The following is a 17,452-nucleotide window of genomic DNA, read 5'->3' on the forward strand; positions in this document are numbered from 1 at the left end:
TCTCCAACATCAAAGTATTCTACAAGGCTACACTAAGCAAAACATGGTGTTGGTACAAAAACAGAAACATAGACAAACATAACATAATAGAGAACCCAGAAATAAAACTACACCTCTACAGCCATCCGATATTCAACAAAGTCAACAGAAATAAGCAATGGAAAAAGAACTCCCTATTCAATAATTGGTGCTGGAATAACTGGCTATACATAGGCAGAAAGATAAAACGAGACACCTGTATATCACCATATACAAAAATCAACTCAGACTGTATTAAAGACTTAAATATAAGACCTCAAACTGTAAAAATCTTAGAAGAAAACCTAAGAATTACCCTTCTCAACCTCAGTCTTGGCAAAGAATTTATGGCTAAGTCCTCAAAGCAATTGCAAGGAAAACAAAAATTGGCAAGTGAGACCTAATTAAACTAAAGAGCTTCTGTGCAGCAAGATAAACTATCAAAAGAGTAAATAGACACTTAGAGTCTGGGAGAAAGTATTCACAAACTATGCATCTGGCAAAAGCCTAATACCCAGAATCTACAAGGGACTTAAATAAATCAACAAACAAAACACAAATAAGCTGACAAAGTACAAGAACAAACACTTCTGAAAGAAAGGCATACAGACAGCCTACAAACTTATGAAGAAAACGCTCATCATCACTAATCATCAGAGAAATGCAAATCAAAACCACAACAAGATACCATCTAGCACTTGTCGGAATGGCTTTCATTAAAAGTCAAAAAATAACAGGTCTTGTTGGGGCTGCAGAGAAAAGCTAATGCTTCTATACTGTTTGAAATGTAGATTAGTTCAGTCACTGTGGAGAGCAGCTTGGAGATTTCTCAAAGAAGTAAAAGTTGAGCTATCATCCAACACAGCCAACCCCATTACTGGATACCCAAAGGAAAATGAATCCTTCTACTGAAAAGACACTATTCACAATAGTAAAAACATAGAACCAACAGAGGTTCCCGTCAGTAATGAACAGAATAAAGAAAATGTGCTACATGCATATCTTGGAACACTATGCAGCCGTAAAAAAAGAAAGGAACCTTCTTTGCGACAACCTGAATGCAGTTGAAGGCCATTATCCTAAGTGAACTAATGCAGGAACAACAACAACAACAACAACAACAAAACAAATACTGCGTGTTCTTATTTGTAAGTGGGAACTGAACACTGGGTACTCATGGACATAAAGATGGAACACTAGGCACTAGAGAATCCATAATGAAGAAGTAGGGACAGAGATAAGGATTGAAAAACTACCTGTCAGTTACTATGCCTACTTCTTGCGTGACGGTTCAGTTGTATTCCAAACCTCGGCCTCATGCAATACCTTTGTAACAAACCTGCACTTGTACCCCCAGAATCTACAATAAAAGTTGAAAAAGAAATAGAAAAACATGGTCTGTTTTTAAGTCTCTTTTCATCAAGTCATTCTCTTGCTCAACATCTTCTAATGGTTCTCAAAGTTTATAAACTGAAAGCCAAAGTGACCAGCTTTGCCAATATTTTGCAATCTTTTTCTATTTCTCCTAAAGGTAAAACCTTAATTCTCACAAATATGCTCTACACACTTTCCTGAAACTAACCTTCATTTATTTTCGTTCTGAGCTTTTGATTAGTCTTTCCTCAACCTGGAAGGTTTCTCTCATCTTTGAATCTATTCAGTTATTTAAAAATTACTTATTAAGTCCTGGCAATCATTTCATTTTCCTACAGAGCAGTATAAAGTATCTCTAAAATTATCTTGACAAATCATCACTAATCATCAGAGAAATGCAAATCTAAACCACAATAAGATACCATCAAAATGGCTTTCATTAAAAAGTCAAAAAATAACAGGTCTTGTTTGGGCTGCAGAGAAAAGCTAATGTTTTCTAAAATGTGTTTTAATTATAATAAAAGTAAGGGGTTTTTATCAAATTGTTTCTTGGCTATGAGTGTAGATTGTGTGTTTTTTCATGTGATCAATGTTGATAAGTGTTCTATAGTTGCTTGAAAAGATACTATGGTTTAGCTCTGTATGTAGCAGATATCGTCAGTGTTCTAAGCTGTGTTTAGAATTTGTTACTAATTTTTGTTCCTAATCTTTCTGGAAAAGCAGTATTAAATAACATTAAGAGAAATATCTAATGCAGGTGACAGGGGGATGGATGCAGCAAACTACCATAGCATGTGTATATCTATGTAGCAATCTTGCAAGACCTGCACATGTACCCAAGAACCAAAAGTAAACTTAAAAAAAAAAAATTCTCGCTATAATTGGATGTATGTCAATTCATCCCTATAATTTTCTCAATCTTGTTTTATTCTTCAGCAGCTATTTTGTTAGGTATATAAAGGTTCATGAATCTTAAATTCAGGTAAATTGCAATTTTTGTTGTTAAGTATGATCTAATGATATGCGATTACACTATAATATTCTTACATCATCATTATCTTGATCAGTGTATCTCGGTCAATACATTGTATACCTATCGACCTTCCACCTCTCAGTGTCATAATGTTTCAGATATACCTATTGTAAATAGCATATAGCTGGATTTTAAAATTCAATATTACATCTTTCAACAGACTATTGTTTTCACTAATATATTTAAATTTGTTTCTGATGAGCTATTTTATGTTTTCTCTTTCCCAAGCCATTTCTCTGCCTTTTAAATCTATCCCTGCTTCCCTTTTGTTGGGCTGATCCAGTTTTCTCAATCTACTTTTTTTCTTCTCCTAGTATGGAAAGATCTTTCTATTTGTTGGTATTTCATCTTAATTGTTAACAGGCATTCTTTTTTTTTTTTTTTTGGATTCTTTTGTTTTATTGATAACAGAAACTGTGCATAATTACAGATTTGATGAGGAACCTGCAAATAATAAAGAATGTGTCTATTGCCAGCAAAATACAATTATCCCATGCCCTTTCAACATACAAATATAGAGTTTTTCATAACAGGCATTCTTGACTTAACAGAATTCATAGTATTATTCTCCACCTCTAAACTGTGGTAGGTAAAATAATTTAACTACATTCTCTCTCCTTATAATTCTTCTAATAATATTGTCTAACATTCTTCTTTTCTGCTATTTTAAAGTTGTTCAATTCTTAATTTAGTAACTTAAGTTTATTCATATTTATCAAAATGTTTAAAATTTTCTTTGTCTACCTTTGCATTTTGCAAATCACATCTTTCTTATTGGATCAAATTCCTACTTACTGAAACACATCTATTTGTAGTTCTTTCAGCAAATATTCCTGAGTAAAGCTCTATTCTTTGCCTCAAAATGTTTTTATTTTACCTTGTTAGATAATTTAGCTGGATACAAAATTGAAGGAAATTGGTTATTTTTCCATAACACTCTAAATATATTTCATTATCTTCTGTCTGATGTAAAGTTTACTGCAAGTGTAATTGCTACACATTTGAAGGTAATCTGTGAATTACTTGGGAATGAAATATTTTTATCTCTGACTTTCAATGTTGTTATCACAATAAAAAGTTTGGATTTATTTTTTAAATCCTATTTTGGAATCTATATAATTCTCATTCTGAAATTTTGTGACTTTTTAAAATTACTGGACCATTCTATTGTTACCTTTTCAAATGGTGCCCTTAGCTCATTCTTTCCTACCTGTCTTTCTGTAACTCCTACTGGATAGACATCAGACCTTTGTATCATTGTCTCCATGTCTCTTAACCACATTTAAATCTGGTTATTCTCACCAGCCTACCTTCTAAACCTCTAATTCTACCTCTGATTGTATCTAGTCAGTTTTTAATACACTCCTCTAAAATCCTAAATCCAGGTCCTCTCTAGGGGCGTAGAAAAAGATAAAGATATTGAAGGCACACAAGGGTAGCTTCTGAGTTGGGGTAATTTTTCTTAGCCTGGTTCATGTTGAACAGACATTTGTTTCAAATTACTTGCTACACCACACTTTATGCTCCATGCACTTTCAGGACATATATTATTTTTCTATGAAAAATACTATACAGTAAATAATCAGTAAGTTAAGAGTTCCTTATGTTAAATATGTTAAACATTTCTTATCATAAATTCTTCCCTTTCATCTTAAATTTTTTGATATAAAATGATTCACATTTTAACACATTTTACCCATACTTTTTTTATTCTATTCTTTCTTTTTAGACCTTTTGTTTTTCTTTCAAATACATCTCAGCTTCTTTAGTCACTATATTTGAAAATTTTGTAAGTTAAGACAGGCAATGTGATTTTTTACTTGTTTCTTTCTACATACTAGTCAGTACCTTTGAAACCTTGAACACATCATTTTAAAATTTAAATTGTAAGAAGGCAGAAAAAGCAGGTTTAAGACATTACAAGCAGTGATTTCTGTTTCTCAAGCACATTTGAGCAATCTCAAGATGGAAATAAATTGAACACTTCTTTCAATTGAAGTCTTTCTCCTAGGCTAGATTGCAGATTTAACAGTATTCACAATTGCCTTCTATACAAGCTATTTTTAACCTACACTTACTAGACTTTTTACAAGAATTTAAAACACATGGCTGAGCTTCTGGCTACAATTATAAATCCAAATTATATAGAAAAAGCAAAAAAAAACCTATTTATAATGTTTTAGAGTATTTTACACAGACAAGCAAAAAAATCAGAGTTGATTATACATATGACCAAAAAAAATGAGTGAAGTTTGTGCAAGAATGGAAAGGATACATGAAAGTCATGCTAATTAACAGTAATATAACTAATGATAATATGATTGTCCAACTGCTGTCATTGAATTGTATTAGGTATATAGTGCATTTTATGTTTCTATTTTATGTTAACTAGCAGTTCAGTTTTAAAACAGATATATAGACTAATGGAACAGAGCAGAGGACTCAGAAATAATGCCACACATCTACAACCATCTGATTTTGACAAAAACAAGCAGCGAGGAAAGGATTCCTTACTTCATAAATGGTGTTGGGAAAACTGGCTAGCCATATACAGAAAACTGAAACTGGACTCCTTTCTTACACTTGATACAAAAATTAACTTGAGATGGATTAAAGACTTAAACTTAAGACCTAAAACCATAAAAACCCTAGAAGAAAACCTAGGTAATACCATTCAGGACATAGGCACTGGCAAAGACTTCATGACTAAAACACCAAAAGCAATGGCAACAAAAGTCAAAAATCACAAATGGGATCTCATTAAACTAAAGAGTTTCTCCACAGCAAAAGACACTATCATCAGTGTGAACAGGCAACCTACAGAATGAGAGAAAAATTTTGCAATCTATCCATCTGACAAAGAGCTAATACCCAGAATCTACAAAGAACTTAAACAAATTTACAAGAACAAAACAAACAATCCTATCAAAAAGTGGGTGAAAGATATGAACAGACACTTTGCAAAAGACACTTATGCACCCAACAAACATATAAAAAAGAGCTCATCATCACTGGTCATTAGAGAAATGCAAATCAAAACCACAATAAGATACCATCTCATGCAAGTTAGAATGGTGATCACATTTAACTTTTTAAAAGATTGTTAATACTATTTAATTTTATACTCACAGGTTTTTGGACTCAATTACAGCAATCATGTGAGTGAATCTCCAAGACACAGAATTATCACACACATTGGTTTTATGTTTTATCAAACCATACCCTGAGCATAAAATAAATGACTAGCCTTTTAAATAATTTTGCATGTCATTTATTGCCAATTTACTTAAATAATCCATACTGATTTACCATAGGAAAATTGCAATGTCAACTATGAAGTATCAGTTTAAATCTGAAATAACTTAGTGAGGTCATATCAAATTATATTCAGCTTTAAAACAAACTTGTTTGTTATTAATTCCAACATTTAAGTCTAGAAATAATACAGAATGAGTTTAGTCAGTTTCAGAAACACTGATGTCTGGAAATGTATAAGTTTTAAGGAAAAGGACTTTAGATAGCTTGAGCAAGTCAAAAGATGACAGTTAAAAGGCATTTGATCTTTAAGAAACTCTGATAATTTTAGTAACTTCTTCTCTAGGTAAAGGAGTTGAATTGAGTTTAAAATATTACTGAAATCAGAAAGAGAATCACAACGCATGTCCATGCTCAGTATTTACTTGTTGTGTATCCAAATAATCTCAGGTTTGGGGTTTCCTTCTGCCCGGCAGGTGAAATAGACAGTATTTCCTGATGGTACCTCCACATCCTGAGGCTCAAAAGTAATTCGGGGGCTCTCTGCAACAAAATAATAATTATTATATTTTTCAAAGATATAAAAGTATGGCCTTGTAAGATGCCGAGAAAGAGATATAGACAATTTAAATGTATTCCTACATTAAAATTTTACGGATCAAGCTGCATTTACCCAGTAATACATGTACCAGGTTAAATATTAGACATGTATTTGTCTTAAACTTTAGAAGTTTGAAAGATTGACTACACAAAGGAATCTCCATTGAAGTAAGTTAAGTCCGTTTTTCTGTGCTTTTATTTCCAGGAGCTCAATACAACCATATTTATGGAGGGAGTTTGATTTTATGGGTCAGTTTTTCAAACCATGTGCTTATATTGAGCTTGCAATTTTGCAGGCCCTGTTTCTATTCTATATATAGCCATCGAAGCACCCAACCACTCACTTTACACAATTTACAAAGAGTGATATGTCTAGACTGCAAACCTGGTTGAGCAAAATTCTTGTCTATATAAATGAATTATTCCATCTTCAATAATAATGGAGTGATAAAACATAGAAACACTTAAATTATTTTAAGAAAAAGATGGAGTGATTGATTTTGTAATGAATTAGGTAATATTAATGAACTTAAATTATAAAGAACAATGTACAAAAGGGACTTTTAATTTTCCATTGTATCACCTAATTATTTTTAAACCTTTCTAAATAACAAAACTCTTCCTTTTATAAGTGCATTATTTGAAGTTTCCTGTCATTAACCATGACTATTATGTCTGTAGAACACTCTGTAGATATTTAGTAATCTTGTTCACTTCATTAAAAGTCCATATAATTAATATCTTGGCTTTATTCTTTTTAGAAAAATGATTTTATCCATTTGTGTATTTTTTAAAAAATAATTCAACATCAGCTATGTGCCAGACAAAGCACTAGGACTATTGATGAAACATTAAAATAGACAAGGTCTCTGTACCCAGGGGTTTACAGTTTCGTTGGAGCAATTGAAAATAAACATACACACACCCACACACACAAATACATATTAACATATGTGACAAATGCTTAGATGGAAAATAAACAATGTTTTGATGGATTATAAAAAGGGACCTGATTCTGTATGGAAGAACAAGTAGGCCAGTGAAGAGGGGGTTTAAATCAATGCTTTCCCTGTAATTCGTATTTAAGAAGAGGACCATTAAAAGAATTGGAATCAGAATATTGTAGGCAGGAAAGACAGCATGTAAAAAGTCCTTGGGTTGAAGAAAGGCTTATGAACTTCCAAGAATGAAGCAAACTGAGGTGGCTACAATACTGAGAAGAGAAAGGAGTAAGTGATTGAGGAGTTGAGTGAAGCCAGGAAAGACTGCATAAAATGGGCCAACCACATTAAGAACTTTGTGCTTTTGCTTAAGGTAGGAACCTATATAAGGGTTATGGGTGAAAAGATGATGTAATAAGACGTGTTTTTATACAATTTTCCCAAACATAAACGAGCAAAAAAAATGAAAGCTGGGATATCAGTTAAGATGGAAAGCAATCCAGGAAAACTTGACTGTGGTTTGAACCAGAAGCAGTAAAGATGAGAGTTATGGATAAGCTTGAGAATTTTTTGGCAGTAAAGACCAAGTCCACTTTCTTCTCAATTTGAGTAGAAATGAATTATATTGATATGATTTTTAATTGTCTGCTTAGAGAAATTCAAAAAATGGCTTTCCAATGAGAGAGTGGGAACCAAATTTCGGCTATAATTACAATAATCATGTGAATGAATCTCCAAGACACTGAATTATCACACGCAACACACACACACACAAAGGTATTCACTTATTTCTATTTAAACCTATATCTAGTAATAGAGAGAAATTCTTATATTCATATGAAAAGCTTCAAGTTAAAATCAAATAATACTGTAAGCAACCATAATAAATTATTTAGGTAAAGCCTATTGCTTTAGTACGGTTGTCAGAATATGACCATATGCTTATTAAATCCAAGGTTTGCATTATTTAAGAATTTACAGAGAAATGGTAAAACCGATGTTAATTATTTTAGTCATATTCATGGTCCCATTATACATTTAAAAAATCAATCACTGGGTTTGTCGAAAGGCTTTCTCAGCAACTACTCTTAGCAATATTTGATTTAAAATTGAAAACCCTAAATTATTGATTATGAACACTAAGTCATACACCAAGGAATAAGTGGAGATTTTAATGTTGGACACCACTTCTGGTGACCTTGTTGAAATTCGGCTTTCTCAATATTCCTCCTCTGAAATTACGGAAATTAGATTAAATGTTCCTCAAAGACTCTCTCAGCTCTTACAGTTTATGTTGATAAAAACTTCTTTAAATAAAAATGCAGCTGATGGAAAGGAAAGTGGCCATACTTTTGTCACATTCCTAACAAACACTTCCAGATAACAGTCTTCTAAAATCCAATCTTGTATAATAAACCTTTACAGAAAGAGAGTAAATGAGAGACATTTCTATCTTATGTACACATCGAAATGTACATACGGCAATTAAACTCCTCTACTGTTACTGAAGCAACTGCTCGCCCATGGAGTCTCCTGGGATGTTCACAGGTAGCCACAGCCTGGGTGTGTCCGTGTTGGGCATAGCCTTGTAAAAGCTCCCTCAGCCACATCAGATCACAGTCACAAACCAGGGAGTTGGAATCCAGACGCCTAGGCATGCAGGCAAGAAATACAACGGTTAAAAGGGACTATTCATTTCTATGATGAACCTTTTGAGTCGTAACGTTTAATTTCCTCTGATTCACCTTGTCTGTTACATTTTTGACTCTAGAATATCTACTAACCAATAAACAGATTTTAATAATCATTTACCTCGTTGCATATCTTGCACAGAGTACACACATTTTCATATTAACAAGGTTTTTGAGAAGCCACTTAAAACTGGAAAAGCAGTTTCCCCTTAATGTGCACTATGTCTATCATAAATAAATAATTGTGAGATAAAATGAATCCTTATTTGTTTTAGAGAAATGTAGAATTAAAACTGTAAGTACGGCCAGGTGCACTGACTCATGCCTTTAATTCAAGCATCTTGGGAGGCCTAGGCAAAAGGATTACTCCAAGCCAGCAGTGTGAGACCAGCCTGGAAATCCTAGCAAGACTCCATCTCCGAAGATAAAAATTTTCTTTAAATTCTTTATAGTTTTAACTTTTATTCTAGATTCAGAGGGTACATGTGCAAGTTTGTTACCTGGATATACTGCATGATGCTGAGGGTTGGGGTACTATTTATCCCATCACCAATGTACCGAACATAGTACTCAGTAGTTTTAAAACCCTCACCCCCCGCCCTCCCTTCCACTGGGTACTAGTAGTCCCCAGTGTCTATTGTTGTCATTTTTAGAACTATAAGTACCGAATGTTTAGCTACCACTTATAAGTGGGAACATAAGGTGTTTGGTTTACTGGTCCTTCATTAACTCAGGACAATGGCCTTCAGTTGTATACATGCTGGGCAAAGGATATGATTTCATTCTCTTTTAGGACTGTGTCTACAATTTCTTTTTTTTTTTTTTTTTTTTTTTTTTTTGAGACAGAGACTTGCTCTGTCACCGGGCTGAAGTGCAGTTGCACAATCTTGGCTCACTGCAACCTCCGCCTCCTGGGTTCAAGCAATTCTTCTGCCTCAGCCTCTGGAGTAGCTGGGACCACAGGTGCATGCCACCACACCCAGCTAATTGTATTTTTAGTAGAGACGCGGTTTCATCATGATGAGGATGGTCTAAATTTCTTGACCTCGTGATCCGCCTGCCTCGGCCTCCCAAAGTGCTGGGATTACAGGCGTGAGTACAATTTTTTTTTAATTGGCCAGGCATGATGGCACCCTCCTGTAGCCCCAGCCACTTGGGAAGCTGAAATGGGAGAATCACTCAAACCCAGGAGTTGGAGGCTGCAGTGAGCTATCAAGGCACCACTGCACTACAGCCTGGGCAACAGAGTGAGATCCTCTCCCCAAAACAGAAACAAACAAAAAAGCTGTAAGTACTGTAGTGTTATAGAACAGGGAAGCTGTGATGTAGTGGTGGCGGTGGTATTTCAATATTTTTGGATTACTCAAAAATGTGGTAGAAGCTTTGCTGCCCAAAGGAGGCTTATAAATGTGATGTGTGATCCACGAAACTCCCCCAGGAGGCTGGCTTTTCCTTTTGTAAACTCCTCGACATCAATATGGATAGGCATGTGCTCTCTGTGTTTCCATTTGCCTTACAGGATAGAAGCCAAGCTTTCTTTTTTTTTTTTTTTTTTTTTATTATGCTCAAAGTCACAGCTAGAAGGCCCCCCTCTGGAATTGTCACCTGCAGACTGTAATAGAAAAGTGGTGGCTCTTTTCATTTCTTTACGGTATTTCCTAATCTAGGCACACAAGGTACTCATTTTTGCCAAGTTTTTCTGTACGTCACGAATTCTGTCCAGCATATTGTTCCCCATGAAATAAAATAGACAGCCAAAGAGATTTGTGGTATATACTTCCATTCTTGCCAAAAGATGTGTAGCAAAAAGGTGCAAAAACGATTAATACTTTTTTTTCATTTCTCCCAATGGGTTAAAAAGGGAGCTTTTGCTGAGTGGAATTCATAGGTCTGTCTATGGTGGCAGTCAGGTCGCGCTCTGTGCAAGAAAGTCCAGCAATGAAAAGATAATGTGAACATATTTATGATTGGTGTTAGATTGCTTATACCTGATTGTAAGAAGTGGCATCTTATGTGACTGGAGGAGAGTACAAAATGCCATAATTTTAATAACTTTTAATGAAAATTATTCATGCACAAGAAGTCCTTACAAACACGGGAAAACAAACAAACACAAATTAAATCTTAAGATATCAATTTGCAAGTAAAAAAATCACCAAGCTGTGTTAATTTAGAAATTTGCATCAGTATCACGTTACTGGAACAGGCGAGCCTGAAAATAAAGAAACTGTGCTATTCCCTAGATTTACAAATTAAAGCATGTCTTAAAATGTATACAATTTAATAAATTTAAGAAAGCTTTATTATCTGACAGTTTTATAAAATGTTTTGCAGATACCCAATTCATAAGATTAATTTTATAACTGTATCTAAATGTTATTATATTACCCTGAAAATCGTAGCTATATTTAGTAGCTTTAAATTGCTCAATAAAGGGGGGAAAATGCACTTAATTGAAAAGTTAATCATATAGATATGATTTGGTTCATGTTTCCAACAAGACTTCACAGTAATGTGAGAAAAGAAAGCCCTGGGTAAAGCAGGGACTTCTGTCAGCCTTGCCTGGAGTGAGGTATAAGTCGTAAAAGCCAACTAGTACTTGTTCAGGGGAGCCCCATTGGTTCCGTGGGCCCTGGCTGTTCCTCGTCACTGATTGATTTGTTATACCAGCTATGTAGCTATGAAACATCTATTTCAGCAGTATCATGTTCAAAGTTCACTTTTCTGTTTTGAGTTTAATTTCTGGTAATTTTATTAAAAGTTTTTAATTTCTGTTAAATTTATTTAAAAAGAATGGACAGTCGTTAAATATAAAGGAGTAAGTTCACGCTTCAGCATCACCATGATGTAGCTCTAAGTTGAACATAAGCGAGGATGTGAGTACACATCTCCTGGGAGCATCCCGAGCATGGCCGCCTCACTGTGCCATCGCCCCACTTCCCGGAGATCATCACTGCTTACTCATCGCCCTCCTTCAGTCAGTTCACGGTCATACCTTCCCTTATGCATCCTCATGCTGTGTGTTTTGATAAAAACTGAGCACAAGATTTCATTTCTAATTATTATTTTCAACCTAAGATATTCATCCATACTGGAGATTCAAAACACTGAAGAACATAATGGAAGGATACAGATGTTCACCTTTTATGTTTGGAAAATAATCTAGTAGTAGAATTATACTTTTATGTGATAATAATCTGAGGAATCTTTAGAAATAATTTTCAAATTTATCATGAGAAAACATTTTGAAAATGCTGCCTGTAATTCAGAGTCATAAATATTGAAAACTAAGAAGCAATAGAGTAAATCAATAAGAAAGGTGGTTCTTATGAATCTTTATTAGACTATATTAAATATTAAATACACTGTGTTTAAAATCATTATCATTTTACTGTTCTCCATTTTGAAAGTGCTCTTACATCAAATATCCTATCAAGTATAATAAATAAACGCCCCTCTGATGGTATTCAGTCAAGAATCACAGCACTAAAATAGTTACTCACTTGGATATATTCTGTGCTCAGGGAAAAATTCCAAAGGCAAAAAAGGGTGCCAGGTAAATTAATCTTTTCTACTTGAAAACAGAGAAACACATCACTTGTACTTACACAATCCCTTTCACCTAAAGATCAAAAAATACTTTTAAAAGGGCAGTTTATTGATTTTGACAGTCCACTTGTGAGAAGTGTGGTTAGTTAGAAAGGCTATGGTACAGAGAGAGAACTCAGCATCAGGTGACCTTCAAAGTGCCACGCCTGGAGTCAAAGGCAGAATTCTCACTGGTTTCTCTGTCCTCACATACTATCAGTGAATGAACACTCCTCAGTTGAAAAACTTTATGGTTGAAGGTGTATTTATGTAATAGCTGTAGCCCTCTGTCACTCTCCCACGTTATCTTGTTCTCATCTAAATTGTAGCCTGAATAGGACACAAGTTGAGGATTTGGAATAAAGAGGTGCCCAGTTTCTACCCCATCTTGGACCCATAGGGATTTCATGGACCTTGAGCAATTTGCTCAAGTCATCTGTATGTCAGTTTCCCATAAAATAAATTCATAAAATAAAGATACTTCATCAACGTAACAAACTAAAGCAATCACCTTAAAACATTTGGAATAAGCACAGTGCATGCATGTAAGGGGTATACCGGCACAGCCCTGAAAGGAGGGCTCTCTCGGCCTCTTTATTGGCATTTATTTTTTTATATGTGTGTTCCAGCAATGGAGAGAATGCTATTTCAGTAACTGTAAGAGGCTGGAACAAAAAAGCAGCTACTAAGATTTAACCGGAAAAAACAATAAAAAGAGATTAGAAAAAATGTAAGGGCTTTGGCACTTCAAGACTTTCTCTGAGTCACAGAAGGCCAGAATGACCCAGATAGAAATTTATGTAGACAAGAAATACTGCATGGGAATTATAATTGCAAATACACAAAGACAGTGACTCTAACCACAACTGATGTAACAAATCCAAAAAAAAAAAAAAAAAGAGAGAGAGAGAAAAAGTGGACAGGTAGAAAATAATACACAATATTTCTCCCATCACCAAGATGCATTCTGCATTTCCCACATAGGATTGATAAACAGGAACAAATGGATGTGTTATCCAAATAGCTGGTGCAGCCAGTTCTAACAAGTAAGAAAACTTTGGCAAAAAGCAGAGTCCTCATGGATAGAACTGGAAGATAGTATTCTTAACGAAATGACTCAGAAACAGAAAGTCAAATATCTCATGTTTTCACTTACCAGTGAGAGTTAAATAATGCATGCACAAGGACAGAGACTGTGAAATAATAGACACTGGAGACTCCAAAAAGTGGGAGAGCGGAGTGGGAGTGAGGGATGAGACGTTACCTAATGGGTGCAGCACACATTATTAGGGTGATGGTCACCCTGAAAGCCCAGACTTCACCGCTATGCTGTATATCCATGTAACAAATCTGCACTTGTACCTTTTTATAGATAGATAGAGAGAGAGATAGAGAGAGAGAGAGAGAGAGAGAGAGAGAGAGAGAGAGAGAGTCATCAACCAAGACTTCTGAGGGTTTGAATACAATCAAAGCACATCAAGAAGACTGGGAAGCAGCATTATGTGTGCCTGACATGAAAATTACCAAGAAAGTAGGAAATAAGGACTTGAAGAAAAGGATTAGAAATGGATTATTCTGTCTAGCATATTGTTCTTCATGAAATAAAACAGATCACCAAAGAAATGTATGGTATATACCTCCATTATAAATGCCTCTTTGATTATTCGTCATTCCTTAAAGTCAAGGATTGCAAGCATTATTTCCAGGCACCAACTGGGCCTGGATTTATTTACCTCAGGGCTCACATTTTTACTTAATCATAGCATTCTCTTGCTCATGGACCTGTGTCTAGGAACACAATGTTAGAAAAGCAACCACCACAAAAGTGGCCTCTGTATTGGGCTATTCTTGCATTGCTGTAAAGAAATACCTAAGACTGGGTAATTTATAAGAAAAGAGATTTAATTGGCTCATGGTTCTGCAGGCTGTACAGGAAGTATAGTGCCAGTGTTAACTCCAGAGGAGGCCTCGGGAAGCTTTTACTCATGGAGGAGCAGAAGCAGGCACTTCACATGGCAAAAGCAGGAGAAAGGGTTGAGGGTGTCACACTTTACAATGACCAGATCTCAAGACAACACACTCAGTATTGGGAGGACAGCACCAAGTCATGAAGGATCTGCCTTTGTGAACCTCCCATCGGGCTCCACCTCTGACACCGGGGATTACAATTCAACGTGAGATTTAGAGGGGACAAGGTCCAAACTATAACAGCCTCTGACATGGTTTGGCTGTGTCCCCACCCAAATCTCACCTTGAATTGTAAAACTCCCTACACGTCAAGGGTGGGGCCAGGCAAAGATAACTGAATAACGGTTTTCCCCATACTATTCTCATGGTAGTGAATAAGTCTCATGAGAGCTGATGGTTTTATAAATGGGAGTTCCCTGCACAAGTTCTCTTGCCTGCCACCATGTAAGACATTCCTTTGCTCTCTCTTCATCTTCTGCCATGATTGTGAGGCCTCTCCAACCACAAGGAACTGTGAATCCATTACACTTTTTCTTCTTTATAAGTTACCCAGGCATGGGTACGTCTTTATTGGCAGTGTGAGAAGAGACTAATGCAGCCTCCACGGCGGATGATGGATACACCTGTGTGAGCTTCCCACCATGTGCTCTCTGACTGCCATCTGGGACGAAAGCATCTGATCTTTTCCAATAACCAGAACTTGCACCTGGGCTTGGGGTGGAGGATTCGTGCGGCGGGGAGGTGGGGGCGGGGGGGGCGGGTAACCACAAAATAAAAACATCAGAAGTGCAGAAGGCTCCACACAGATGGGAGTGAGGAGACAGCTGGAACAAAGGAGGGTGGAGATACAGGCAGAAAAAAAAGTGAGGGACCATCGGCCCACAGACCAGAGCAGGGAGCCACAGAGAACAGAGACCATGTGAGCATGGGGATTTGGTTTTGCTTTGCTTAACGTAGGAGGAAGTGAGCAGGAAGACAGCTCCATACAACAAGGGAAAACTGAAGCCTGGTCAGAGGAGTCAGACTTTTTTTGAAATATTTCACATCTCTTTTCTCATAAAAAAAGTTAAAGGAAAAGGAACTCTTGGGAGTCTTTAGATTTAAGCAGCAAGGATATTACAGAGAAGTGAGGAAAACTTCTATTTTTAATACTCCTTTTGAAGGCCACTTCTAAGAGAATACATGAAAGACGAGTAGACTATCTGGGTTCTCTATCGCTCTGCAGTTAACAAACCATTTTCTCCCTAGCATGCAAGCATTGCAATGTCTTTCACAGTCAAAAGCAGGAGAAGGCAACCATCCATTGTTTGGAATTTATTTTAGAGAAAATTATAAGGTTTCTATGTTTATGTACTTGATTTCACTTACAATCTTTTTAATGAATCCAGATTAGAAAAGCTCCCAGCCGGGATTTTAGATAATTTGTTGTTATGCAAGAATCTGAAAAACAAAAGATAAACTTTAATCACCATACAATAATAATGAGTTTGACAAATAAAACCTTTTTTTTCACCTAACTGTGAATCCAATACTTTTTCTGAAATATTTCAGTGAGAAAGGGCAAACATAAGTCAGAGTGTCATTTATACAACCATCTGTTTTAAAGATTTACATATCTGTATCTACCACTATATGGGTATTTTTTTCATCTGTGTACTTTTGATTTTTTTTAGTTTGCTTAGTTAGAGATGACAAATGCTAAAGAGAAATCCATAAAAAAATTTAAGTATGAAGAAATCAAAGTAATAGACAACATACTCATTATCAGCACGCAATGTATACATATATATCAAATCAGCAAGTTGTACACCTTGAATGCATGCAATTTTTATTTGTGAACTAAATATTTTAAATTTAAAAACAATGGCACAGGCCAGGCATGGTGGCTCGTGCCTATAATTCCAGAACTTTGGGCAGCCAAGGCGGGTGGATCACTTGAGGTCAGCAGTTCAAGATCAGCCTGGCCAACATGATGAAACCCTGTCTCTACTCAAAATGCAAAGATTAGCTAGGCATGGTTGTGGGTGCCTGTAATCCCAGCTATTCCAGAGGCTAAGGCATGAGAATCACTTGAACCTGGGAGGCAGAGGTTGCAATGAGCCGAGATCGTGCCCTTCCACGCCAGCCTGGGCGACAGAGCAAGACTCCAAGAAAAAAAAAAAAAAAAGAAAAGAAAAGGCACAATAATTTTTGACAGCAGATGCCTATAGATGAAGAACAGTAACTGAAGTGATGCTGCACATGTGGGATCACGTGGAAATGTGCCAACTCTGCCTGTCGCTTACTGGCCAGCGCAGTTTTGCTGGTCAAAAGTCCCATTGGGTGCTTCTGTGGACACGGCTCAGCCGGCCATTTCTTCACGTCTGGGGCAGGATCACAAAGAGGGGCACTTACAAGGCCCTACCCCCTGGGAGGTGACGGAGGGTGGTGGCAGGAGGAGAAGATCCAGGCCGCAGTGCTCCTCCCACTCCCTCCACCCGAGCAGTCCTGCACTGGCTCTGGCTCCCTCCATGCTGCCTCGGCAATACCCATTTCCCTCGTTATGACCAGAGAAATTGTGACCAAGAAAAGCACCAGCCAGGGACTGTCTAGTCACCAGAACCACTGAATACATAGTCAACAAAGAGCCCATGTGTGAAGAGAGAAAACACGATGATCTCCGCAACACAGAGGAAAGATGGAGGCATTTTTCTTAAGACTCAAGGATATACGCACAAATCATCAATTTCTATCTTAGAATTAACAATTAGCTACATCCGGCCTCTTTTATGTGCTCTACATCATGAGTAGTATCTCTGTCACAAAATTAAATAAAAGCATGTGGCCATATTTTCTGATCAGCATTTTGGCTTTATTTTAACTCTATTAAGTGTGAAGGTTGGGGGCATGAGCTGGGGTCAAACTGTATCTACTGTTTTGGGAACGTGAATTTCATCGATGCTCATCTGAGAAGATAAAAAATGTTCCTGATCGTTCCCATTTTG

General features: G+C 36.2%; 1 protein-coding gene across 2 annotated transcripts in view; it reads right to left on the reverse strand.

The window, feature by feature from the left end:
* PXDNL (peroxidasin like) overlaps window positions 1-17,452 on the reverse strand; it is a 379,412-nt gene that overhangs the window by 133,475 nt on the left and 228,485 nt on the right. For both annotated transcript variants that reach the window (XM_039464797.2, XM_039464800.2), the window contains 3 exons: window positions 15,837-15,908; window positions 8,702-8,871; window positions 6,106-6,223 (listed from right to left, as the gene is read on the reverse strand). In XM_039464797.2, coding sequence (XP_039320731.2) covers window positions 6,106-6,223; window positions 8,702-8,871; window positions 15,837-15,908 — 360 coding nt within the window. The remainder of the gene's footprint in view (window positions 1-6,105; window positions 6,224-8,701; window positions 8,872-15,836; window positions 15,909-17,452) is intronic.

This window comes from Saimiri boliviensis, chromosome 15 (genome assembly GCF_048565385.1).
Source record: "Saimiri boliviensis isolate mSaiBol1 chromosome 15, mSaiBol1.pri, whole genome shotgun sequence".
In the NCBI taxonomy this organism is placed as follows: domain Eukaryota; kingdom Metazoa; phylum Chordata; class Mammalia; order Primates; family Cebidae; genus Saimiri; species Saimiri boliviensis.